Source organism: Argopecten irradians, chromosome 2 (genome assembly GCF_041381155.1).
Source record: "Argopecten irradians isolate NY chromosome 2, Ai_NY, whole genome shotgun sequence".
NCBI classification, from domain to species: domain Eukaryota; kingdom Metazoa; phylum Mollusca; class Bivalvia; order Pectinida; family Pectinidae; genus Argopecten; species Argopecten irradians.
Window position 1 is genome coordinate 23,660,121 of NC_091135.1, and position 12,828 is coordinate 23,672,948.

General features: G+C 44.3%; 1 protein-coding gene across 1 annotated transcript in view; it reads left to right on the forward strand.

Moving 5' to 3' along the window:
• LOC138314867 (mucin-19-like) overlaps positions 1-12,828 on the forward strand; it is a 61,030-nt gene that overhangs the window by 36,538 nt on the left and 11,664 nt on the right. The window contains exons 43-51 of the mRNA XM_069255462.1: positions 1,620-6,005; positions 6,386-6,910; positions 7,281-7,841; positions 8,877-9,545; positions 10,034-10,099; positions 10,489-10,790; positions 11,128-11,263; positions 11,482-11,880; positions 12,054-12,452. Of these exons, the coding sequence (XP_069111563.1) occupies positions 1,620-6,005; positions 6,386-6,910; positions 7,281-7,841; positions 8,877-9,545; positions 10,034-10,099; positions 10,489-10,790; positions 11,128-11,263; positions 11,482-11,880; positions 12,054-12,452 (7,443 nt within the window). The remainder of the gene's footprint in view (positions 1-1,619; positions 6,006-6,385; positions 6,911-7,280; positions 7,842-8,876; positions 9,546-10,033; positions 10,100-10,488; positions 10,791-11,127; positions 11,264-11,481; positions 11,881-12,053; positions 12,453-12,828) is intronic.

The window sequence follows — 12,828 nt, forward strand, 5'->3', positions numbered from 1 at the left end:
TCTCCAAAAATTTAAAAGATAAGATTTTAGGTAAGTTTGAATGTTTGATCAATTACAATCGTATAAAATAATGAAAAAAAACCAGCAAAACATTCTTCGTCGTTAACGATATGATATATATCAAGAACGCATTTTCTATAAGAACTAGTTGAAATGAAGGCCAAACTGAAGTCTCACAATGTCAGTGCGATAGACATAGCTCTTATGATTAGCATATAAATAATTATCCTTAATACTTGACATTTTAAGAGTTAATAAAAGTATGTAAACCTATTGCACGATTCTATACTAAATATCATAGTCGGTACGTTACAGTGAGTAATGTTAACCGAGCATCAAAGGCTGTGTTTGATCTGGCATAAGACATGTTCTTAGGCCGATTCGTTTGAAAACTGCCAAAATCGGGAAATTATGTCATGTTCTTAAACGGAACAATTACATTATGCGTATATTCATTCAAGTAAAGCTTCATAATTTAACTAATCAAAGTAGAACTCAAATGATACAATTTCAAAAGGTTGATGTTGTTCGTCAGACCATGCTTGATCTATTAAGTGGACGGATGTATTGATCAAATACCGCGTCATAGCGAATACTATCATGTCAGGAGAATTTATGTAATCATAATATACAAACCTTTTAATACCAATTTGATTTGAACTGCCTTCTATTGGCTGGAATTGCCATCAACGTTTGGTGGCTGTTCTTAAAACTGTGTTACATGCCACTTTGAAAAATTATTTAAAAGTACGTTAAATATGGTGTAGGTTCAACGCACTTTGAAAAAAAAATTATTATTTCATTTTGCGTTAATATGATACATTTTAACGCACTTTGAAATAAAAGTTTGTTACATGTATGTAACAACTCTCATCACTTAAATACTGTGTAAAATTTCGACACATCTACTTATATAAATGATACTTTAACAAATGCCTAATACATATAACAGTATGTATGCTATATAGGAATGAAATATTATTAAAATTCATTTTAACCATATTATCTTTTAATGGTAACACACACAAATGAAAGCTGCTACTTAACTTTAATCTGAAGGAGTAACTATTGATATAAATACAAGTGCATATTGTGTAAGGATTAATATGTCTTTACATTACATCTGATTGAACTGAACAAATTATCTAGTTGCATTTTGGCTTTGATTTCAATGATAATAAGTTTTAATTGTACAGACACGTGATCAAGAAGGCAAAAATGAGAAAATGTTTTATCTGCTTCTAGAACTTTGGGGGTGAAAACGTCTTACTACTTTCATTACATACATGAGACCATTCTTGTGGAGAAATATTTGATATGTTTTTCTTTTGTCAAATGGATCGTATCATTATATGATATGTATATGGGTATATCCCTGTATTGATGCCCTATTCAACAAAACAACACTAGTCCTTAAATATACGATACCCCAAAAGATGACTTCATTTTTTTAGACTTCGTTGGGTAGAAATTGGAGACCAGGGCATAAATGTTTCACAACACATATTATTTAACCTTATTTTAAATGCAACAGATACAATGTAATTACTTCATTATTGTGTTGTTTAGAACATCCTAGAAAAGATGAAATTTATCATTTTTGACTTTGGTTATTGTAGCTCCTGTACCAGGATTAGGTCCAGATGGCAAACCGACAGCACAGCCAGGATTGGGACCAAATGGTCAGCCCACAGCAGGACCAGGATTAGAACCCGATGGTCACCCTACCGCAGGACCGGGTGTTGGACCTAATGGTCAACCCACAGCAGGACCGGGATTAGGACCAAATGGTCAGCCAACAGCAGGACCAGGCGTAGGACCCGATGGTCACCCTACAGCAGGACCGGGTGTTGGACCTAATGGTCAACCCACAGCAGGACCGGGATTAGGACCAAATGGTCAGCCAACAGCAGGACCAGGCGTAGGACCCAATGGTCAGCCAACAGCAGGACCAGGTTTAGGACCAAATGGTCAGCCCACAGCAGGACCAGGCGTTGGACCCAATGGTCAGCCCACAGCAGGACCAGGCGTAGGACCCAATGGTCAGCCAACAGCAGGACCAGGTTTAGGACCAAATGGTCAGCCAACAGCGGGACCAGGAGTAGGACCCAATGGTCAGCCAACAGCGGGACCAGGCGTAGGACCCAATGGTCAGCCCACAGCAGGACCAGGCGTTGGACCCAATGGTCAGCCCACAGCAGGACCAGGCGTAGGACCCAATGGTCAGCCAACAGCAGGACCAGGTTTAGGACCAAATGGTCAGCCAACAGCGGGACCAGGAGTAGGACCCAATGGTCAGCCAACAGCGGGACCAGGAGTAGGACCCAATGGTCAGCCAACAGCAGGATCTGGAGTAGGTCCAAATGGTCAGCCAACAGCAGGACCGGGAGTCGGACCCAATGGTCAGCCAACAGCAGGACCGGGAGTCGGACCCAATGGTCAGCCAACAGCAGGACCGGGAGTCGGACCCAACGGTCAGCCCACAGCAGGACCAGGAGTAGGACCCAATGGTCAGCCAACAGCAGGACCAGGAGTAGGACTAAATGGTCAGCCAACAGCAGGACCAGGAGTAGGACCCAATGGTCAACCTACAGCAGGACCAGACTTAGGACCCAATGGCCAACCTACTGCAGGACCAGGAGTTGGACCCAATGGTCAGCCAACGGCGGCACCTACTTGTGGTTGGTCTCCATGGTTAAATACTGATAATCCGACAATTATGAAGCCAGGTAAGGTAATGGCTGGAGATTTTGAATCATTGTCTAGTGTCAGAAATAAGATGCCTCTTTGTGCCTTCCAGATGATGACCCGAATAGAGTGCCGCATTGCTTCCAGCCATTTGCCTTACACTGCCAGTGGAGAAATTGTAACGTGTGACAGAATCAGAGGTCTGCGCTGTAGGAATGAATTACAGCTTGATAAAAAATGTCAGGACTACGAGGTTCGCGTTTTCTGTGATTGCAATATTACTCCCACAGCTAAACCAGGTGTAGGGCCTAATGGTCAACCAACAGCAGGACCAGGATTAGGACCAAATGGTCAACCAACAGCAGGACCAGGCGTAGGACCAAATGGTCAGCCAACAGCAGGACCAGGTGTCGGACCTAATGGTCAACCCACAGCAGGACCAGGATTAGGACCCAATGGTCAGCCCACAGCAGGACCAGGCGTAGGGCCTAATGGTCAGCCAACAGCAGGACCAGGTGTCGGACCTAATGGTCAACCCACAGCAGGACCAGGATTAGGACCCAATGGTCAGCCCACAGCAGGACCAGGCGTAGGACACAACGGTCAACCAACAGCAGGACCTGGTGTCGGACCTAATGGTCAACCCACAGCAGGACCAGGATTAGGACCCAATGGTCAGCCCACAGCAGGGCCAGGAGTAGGACCTAATGGTCATCCTACAGCTGGTCCAGGAATAGGATCAAATGGACAGCCAACAGCTTCTCCTGCTGTCTGTGGGTGGTCAGTTTGGATGAATGGTAACAAGCCTAATGATGTGGCAGAATTAGAACTTTTTGTTGACCTTCGTCAGCAGTATAAATTCTGTGATACTGATGAAATAACTGCAATAGAATGTAGAAGAGCAGGTTCCTCCTTATCTTACATAGAGGCAGGTCAGTCAGGCATTATTTGTGATTTCAATAGAGGAGGACTTACATGTATCAACAGTCGACAGGGAGCTACAGGAGGTCGCTGTTATGACTACGAAGTAAGAGTGTTTTGTGAGCCAACAGGAGTAGATTGTTCTACATTACCAACAGCAGGACCAGGCGTAGGACCAAACGGTCAGCCAACAGCAGGTCCAGGATTAGGACCCGATGGAAAACCAACAGCTGGACCAGGATTAGGCCCTGACGGAAAACCAACAGCAGGACCAGGATTAGGTCCTGACGGAAAGCCTACTGCTGGCCCTGGAATAGGAACAAATGGTCAGCCCACAGCAGGACCAGGGGTAGGACCCAATGGTCAGCCAACAGCAGGACCAGGAGTAGGACCTAATGGTCAGCCAACAGCAGGACCTGGAGTAGGACCTAATGGTCAACCCACAGCAGGACCGGGATTAGGACCAAATGGTCAGCCAACAGCAGGACCAGGAGAAGGGCCCAATGGTCAACCAACAGCAGGACCGGGAGTTGGACCCAACGGTAGGCCCACAGCAGGACCAGGAGTAGGACCACATGGTCAGCCAACAGCTGGACCAGGGGTAGGACCCAATGGTCAACCCACAGCAGGACCAGGAGTAGGACCCAATGGAAAACCAACAGCTGGACCAGGATTAGGTCCTGACGGAAAGCCTACTGCTGGGCCGGGAATGGGAACAAATGGTCAGCCCACAGCAGGACCAGGGGTAGGACCCAATGGTCAGCCAACAGCCGGACCAGGAGTAGGACCTAATGGTCAGCCTACAGCAGGACCGGGATTAGGACCCAATGGTCAGCCAACAGCAGGACCAGGAGAAGGACCCAATGGTCAACCAACAGCAGGACCGGGAGTTGGACCCAACGGTCAACCCACAGCAGGACCAGGAGTAGGACCACATGGTCAGCCAACAGCTGGACCAGGGGTAGGACCCAATGGTCAACCCACAGCAGGACCAGGAGTAGGACCAAATGGTCAGCCCACAGCAGGACCTGGCGTTGGACCCAATGGTCAGCCCACATCTGGTCCAGGAGTAGGACCAAACGGTCAGCCAACAGCAGGACCAGGTATAGGACATAATGGACACCCCACAGCAGGACCAGGAGTAGGACCCAATGGTCAGCCAACAGCCGGACCAGGAGTGGGACCTAATGGTCAACCTACAGCAGGACCGGGATTAGGACCAAATGGTCAGCCAACAGCAGGACCAGGAGAAGGACCCAATGGTCAACCAACAGCAGGACCGGGAGTTGGACCCAACGGTCAACCCACAGCAGGACCAGGAGTAGGACCACATGGTCAGCCAACAGCTGGACCAGGGGTAGGACCCAATGGTCAACCCACAGCAGGACCAGGAGTAGGACCAAATGGTCAGCCCACAGCAGGACCTGGCGTTGGACCCAATGGTCAGCCCACATCTGGTCCAGGAGTAGGACCAAACGGTCAGCCAACAGCAGGACCAGGTATAGGACATAATGGACATCCCACAGCAGGACCAGGAGTAGGACCCAATGGTCAGCCAACAGCAGGACCAGGAGTAGGACCTAATGGTCAACCCACAGCAGGACCGGGATTAGGACCAAATGGTCAGCCAACAGCAGGACCAGGAGAAGGACCCAATGGTCAACCAACAGCAGGACCGGGAGTTGGACCCAACGGTCAGCCCACAGCAGGACCAGGAGTAGGACCAAATGGTCAGCCAACAGCTGGACCAGGGGTAGGACCCAATGGTCAACCCACAGCAGGACCAGGAGTAGGACCCAATGGTCAACCCACAGCAGGACCAGGAGTAGGACCTAATGGTCAACCCACAGCAGGACCAGGAGTAGGACCAAACGGTCAGCCAACAGCAGGACCAGGAGTAGGACCCAATGGTCAACCCACAGCAGGACCAGGGGTAGGACCCAATGGTCAACCCACAGCAGGACCGGGATTAGGACCAAATGGTCAGCCAACAGCTGGTCCAGGAGTAGGCCCCAACGGTCAACCAACAACAGGCCCGGGAGTTGGACCCAATGGTCAGCCCACAGCAGGACCAGGAGTAGGACCCAATGGTCAACCAACAGCTGGACCAACAGTCTGTTCCATGACATATTCCCCATGGATAAACCAGGGCAACCCTAACACTGATGACGGTGACCATGAGGTATCCGCTCTGGAGTACCAGACACAGACAGACTTCTGTAGCTTTGGTACCATCAGTGGAATAGAATGTTGGGACGTGACCCTCGACGCTCCTTCTGAATCGTCTGGAGAAGTCATCAAATGTACAGTGGCTGATGGACTTAAATGTTCTAATACTGAAAACTTCCCTATCCCCTGTACCGACTACAAGATCAGATACAGATGTGATATATGCCGTAAGTATCCTATGATTTGAAATATTTTAACAGGCAACATTGAAAATAAGGTTTTCGACTCAAACATTAAGCTTGAAAAAAAGTGTTTCAAACACCTTATATTATTTTCATACAAATATCAGTCACTATAAATAACAAATCTTTATACGGATTGTATGCTGTTAGTTTATACCTTGGGTATATTTCTACTTGTATGCCGAAATGCAAAGTTTGTTCTACATGACAAATTGATTCAATGTCTGTAAGAAAACTAATGATTTAAGAATAATTGCGTTTTATGATAATATGATAACGAAACTCTTGTAAAAATGCAAGTATACTGGAAGGTATTTTTTGAAATTGATATTTCATATCTGTGTGTTAATTTGTTTCTTTATCAGATGCTTCGCCCACAGCAGGACCAGGTGTAGGACCTAATGGTCAGCCGACAGCTGGTCCAGGATTAGGACCCAATGGTCAACCAACAGCTGGACCCGGAGTAGGACCTAATGGTCAGCCCACAGCAGGACCAGGAGTAGGACCTGATGGTCATCCAACGGCTGGTCCAGGAGTAGGACCTGATGGTCATCCAACAGCTGGACCAGGAATTGGACCCAATGGTCAACCAACAGCTGGACCAACAGTCTGTTCCATGACCTATTCACCATGGATAAACCAGGGCAACCCCAACACCGATGACGGTGACCATGAGGTATCCGCTCTGGAGTACCAGACACAGACAGACTTCTGTAGCTTTGGTACCATCAGTGGAATAGAATGTTGGGACGTGACCCTCGACGCTCCTTCTGAATCGTCTGGAGAAGTCATCAAATGTACAGTGGCTGATGGACTTAAGTGTTCTAATGCTGAAAACTTCCCTATCCCCTGTACCGACTACAAGATCAGATACAGATGTGATGTATGCCGTAAGTATTCTCTGATTTGAAATATTTTAATATGCCGCATTTGAAATAACGTTTTCGACTCATCCATTAAGCTTGATAAAGTTGTTTCAAACACTTTTATGTAATTTTTCAACAATTAAAGTCAGTATGAATAACAAATATATATAGGAATTGTAGACTGCTTGTTCATACATTGGTTTATTTCTACTTGTATGACGAAATGCAAAGTTTGTTCGTCATGAATAATTGGTTCGATGTCTGTAAGGAAACTTGTGATTTAAGAATAATTGGGTTTTATGATAACGATACTCTTGTAAAAATTCCAGTATACTGGAAATTATGTTTTGAATTAGATATTTCATATTTGTGTGTTAATTTGTTTCTTTATCAGATGCTTCGCCCACAGCAGGACCAGGCGTAGGACCTAATGGTCAGCCCACAGCAGGACCAGGAGTAGGGCCTGATAGTCATCCAACAGCAGGACCAGGTGTAGGACCTGATGGTCAGCCCACAGCAGGACCAGGAGTAGGACTCAATGGTCAGCCAACAGCAGGACCTGGAGTAGGACCTGATGGTCATCCAACAGCAGGACCAGGAATTGGACCCAATGGCAAGCCAACAGCTGGACCAGGAATAGGACCCAATGGTCAACCAACAGCTGGACCAACAGTCTGTTCTATGACATATTCCCCATGGATAAACCAGGGCAACCCCAACACTGACGATGGTGACCATGAGGTATCCGCTCTGGAGTACCAGACACAGACAGACTTCTGTAGCTTTGGTACCATCAGTGGAATAGAATGTTGGGACGTGACCCTCGACGCTCCTTCTGAATCGTCTGGAGAAGTCATCAAATGTACAGTGGCTGATGGGCTTAAGTGTTCTAATGCTGAAAACTTCCCCGTCCCCTGTACCGACTACAAGATCAGATACAGATGTGATGTATGCCGTAAGTAAATAGTTAATGCATTTGTGGTTAGAGTAGTGTATTTGATTGTTTCAACTTTTGGTAATATTTTTTTTCTTGGTTTGGCTTTCTGATTATTTGACATACAACATCTGTTCAATATCCTGATGCCTTCATAGCCCATTGAATTCACTCAAGGAGTGCTTCTATCTCTTGATGTTGGAAGTATTGCCGAAACATTAGAACCATATTACAAGGCATTGTATTAGTTTGTCATTGTCAATCTGTCTATTTTCATTACCAAACTCTCATGAATTGAGTATTTTCTATTTTCACTGTTTTGATGCCCACACTTATATCATGAGTGTCAATTTTATTCTTGCCCATTTCACTTCGTCTTCGATAATTGTCGATAATATGATATTCACAATACCTCGACAGTGTTTGTAGTTGTCAGTGTCAGATTGTCTATGATAACGCTTAAAGGGACTGGGTTTCTGCCGTTCGGATATTTACAATGCCTGGATATTTGTTGTAGTTGTTAGTGTCAGACTGTCCATAGTACTCTTGTTCAGAGTTTTTTTTACACCATTACTACTGTCCCTCATAATATTGTCTTCAACTCTAGTGATAGGTTCATCCTCATCACACGTATAAAAGAAACCTCTTCACCATTGCTTTCCATGCTGTTGTAGTGTCCCTCATACTATAAACCAAGGTTCTTCCGCGACTACGAAATTTGGCGTTTTTCATATGAAATTAACCTCATGAAGAATTTTTTGGATAATAATTCGCCGAGATAAACTATCATGAATTTACTTTGAGCACGAAAATAAATCGCATGCGAAAAGAGTTGGTTGACAGTATCTTATTCTAAATATGATGAAATGTTAGTCATGTGATACAGAAAAAGTCCAATTATTGCTGAAGTGATATTTTTAGTCTAACATATCTTATATATTATTGACTTCTGCAATATTAACAGAGAAACCACATTATTTTCATAAATATGAATCATCAGATGATTAATGAAGATATTATCTTAATGTTGATAAGCCTATTTCTTTTCGTCATCAGATGTTCAGCCCACAGCAGGACCAGGATTAGGACCTAATGGTCAGCCCACAGCTGGACCAGGATTAGGACATAATGGTCAGCCCACAGCTGGACCAGGATTAGGACATAATGGTCAGCCCACAGCTGGACCAGGAGTAGGATCCAATGGTCAACCTACAGCTGGACCAGGAGAAGTATCCAATGGTCATCCCACAGCAGGACCAGGTTTTGGACCTAATGGTCAGCCAACAGCTGGGCCAGGTTTTGGACCTAATGGACTACCAACAGCCGCCCCAGGAGTAGGACCCAATGGTCAGCCAACAGCAGGACCAGGAATTGGACCCAATGGTAAGCCAACAGCTGGACCAGGAATTGGACCCAATGGTCTGCCAACAGCTAGACCAACAGTCTGTTCCATGACCTATTCACCATGGATAAACCAGGGCAACCCCAACACTGATGATGGTGACCATGAGGTATCAGCTCTGGAGTACCAGACACAGACAGACTTCTGTAGTTTTGGTACCATCAGTGGAATAGAATGTTGGGACGTGACCCTCGACGCTCCTTCTGAATCGTCTGGAGAAGTCATCAAATGTACAGTGGCTGATGGACTTAAGTGTTCTAATGCTGAAAACTTCCCTATCCCCTGTACCGACTACAAGATCAGATACAGATGTGATATGTGCCGTAAGTCATTCTTTATTTTCAGATCACAACACACTTGTCTTATCATATTTTGGTATAATTGTGCTTATATGCATTATCATAGTTACATAGGCTATCTAGTATTATATGATATGGTAGAACAACAGAGGTGTGTGGACAGAAATACTTTTTACTAGGGCCAAATCATTCCACTGCATACCATATAATGCTCCTGTCTACTGGGTGCAATTCTCATGGTTTATTTATTCAGGTAACAATATAAGTACTATGACAGTACTATCAGTTTTATTTGTTGTTATTTACCTATGCCTACACAATAACCTCTGAAGCAGTATTTTCGCAGCTTTTTATCTTAGCTTTGTCTTTACGAGAATCTCGGAGTCTAATATCGTGATCTCTACTTTGCGTGTTAAACCCTTATGCAGATTAAGTAACCTATATTAAACTGTATCAATAACCTCAGGTTTACCCATGACATGATCACATTGATTGTTATCGATCACTTACAGAAGCGGCCCCGACATCCGCCAGTAACACTCCCACCACCAAGACTCCTATTGTTATCCCAGCACCAGGTAAGAATCCTATCTGCTTGTACCTCAGCCATATCTATATAACAATAAGTAACTGTATTAAGTGTACTGTTAAACTTCAAATGTGAGTGGTGGTTCACATAGAGTGCATTCCGTACAGTTCTGTCTGTCCCACCTTGCGTAGATACATGGAATCGAGTTAGATCACATCACAGACCTTGTTTAATCTGAAGTATCCCCGACAAAATGTTTGAACGTACCAATTAAGCTCTTAAATTGTTCTTACTGAAGGTTCCACCATGGCTGCATCAACTTTTGACCATAGCATTACACAAACATTTATGTTGGTACGTTATATTGTAGGCAATAAGCAAGGGGTTGAAAGGTAATGTTTATCATTTGGATATGATATATTGGTACACCTATTTCAGTATGTGCCAACCCCCAGGACAAAGGAGCTGTAATAGATCTCTCCAGCGCTATTCTGAGTGCCTCGTCAAGTAAGACAACAATGACTGGTCCACAACACTCCCTGATAAATGACCAGGCCTGGGTATCTGGAGCCAACAACAAGATTCAGTGGATTAGGGCTGACCTTGGACAGCCCAAGGTAATCATGGCACTCTCCACCAAGGGACACAAAACACAAGCATCCTGGGTGAAAGCCTACTACCTCATGTATTCTGTTGACGGTGTCCACTTCTCTTACTACACCGAAAATGGACAACCCAAGGTAAGGTCCTTTAAACATTGGTGTAAATATGTTGTTTAGATCTCAGCAGTACAAGTAAAAATAAAGTCTGTGGAAGAGCAAGGCAGTCAATGAGATATTAAAGTATGTTGAGATTTGAGTGTTTACACTTACATGTAACTATGTAATATTCCTCACTCTTTATTCACAAAATAGACTAAACAGGAAACTGATTGAAAATAACATATATTTAATTCTATTTCTTGGCACAAACTAATTGTAATATTAGTTTAACTTTGGTAAAATATCAAGCCTTTAAATCTAACTATGTATCCCTCTGAGGCTTTTTCTATTAAAAGACGCTTGATTATGATTGCAGCTGATTGGTGGAAACTTTGACTCGAACAGCGCGGTGAAGCAGACCCTGAATCCATTTGTTGCCCGTTACATACAGGTTATACCCGCTGTCTGGGAGGGGGATATTGCTCTTCGCTGGCAGCTGTATGGTTGTACAGGTAATTATTTTTACCGTTAACTTAAGAAAATGTTAGTTAGGATCCCGGTAAAACGCCATTGAAAACTTCATATCGTTAAGTGTAAGAACGTTAATTGATATTTCTTTCATCTGCACGACTGATTGTATGGTATGTTCTTTCTATTGACCTTTTTCCTTTAATAAATGTGTTTAAATATCATTTCACAAAAGTTGAAGGTTAATTGTATTTCTGTTTAGGCTCCCCAACAGCCTCACCTAACCCGGCTGGTTCCGGATCACCGACTGTAGGACCGGCCGGTCAGACAGGACAGCCGTCTGTAGCCCCCATCGGTCAAACTGGAAAGCCTTCAGCAGCACCAGTGTCCTGTGACAAGCGCTGGTCTCAGTGGTTCAACCGTGACAATCCAACAAGCGGAGACGTAGAACATGAAGCCATGACACAGTCTGAGAAGGAACAGTTCTGTCCTGGAGGAAATGTCACGAAAATCAATTGCAGGACTAAAGAGGGTATTCCGTTCGTCAGTACAGGAGAGATCGCCACTTGTGATGTCGTGAACGGCCTGGTCTGCAATAACATCGACAACGTCCCAATTCCTTGCAGTGACTACGAAGTGCAATACTGGTGTGACTGTGCTGGTAAGTATCTACTGTGTTATGTTACATTTTGAAACAAACTAAAATAAAGCTGACCATAAATCAGTTTTTCCCGCAATCATATAGAAATTTAAAGAAAAAGACCCTCTACAAACTGAAATGTTATGTATTTTTTGTTCTTGCTTTGCGTTACTTATTGTTGGCTATCCTTGTAGATTCACCAACCATCCATCCAAATATGGGTAGTTTTGGAACACCAACTGCAGCTCCAATTGGTCAAACAGGTCAACCTTCTGCAGCACCAAACAGCCAGACTGGAAATCCAACACCTGCCCCAGTACATTGTGACAAGCGCTGGTCACAGTGGCTCAACCGTGACAACCCAGCTAATGACGATATGGAACACGAAGCCATGTCGCCGGCAGAGAAGAAACAGTTCTGTCCAGGAGGAAACGTGACCAAGATTCGCTGTATGACCGTCAATGACATTCCATTCTCCAGTGCTGGAGAAGTTGCCACTTGCTATGTTGACGGCGGTTTGACCTGTAGCAACACTGATAACTTCCCTATTCCTTGTAGCGACTACAAAGTCCAGTACTGGTGTGACTGTGCTGGTACGTTGAAAAATATTGAATTTAGCTTATGTCATCACTAATTCACAAAAGAAAGATTTGGAAAAGTATTTATCGAAATATGACAAGAGTGGTAGTTCAAAATTGAACCAATGGATAGAGTCTAAACCCATAGGACTTAATACAGATAGTCGGTAATTCATCCCCTTGGGCTAGAGGGATGAGGTCAAAAGGTGTAAATGTGGTCATATAGCTACATGAAGGATTTAATTCTGTTCCTCCTAAAATCATTGATTGATATCTCTCGTATCTATTTTAACTTCATTTGCTTTCAATTGTTTTATGGGGGACGGGCAGCTTTCTGTTTATTGAATCCATAATTGCAAAAAAGGTGTGAATGGTATGAAATGTGTTTTCG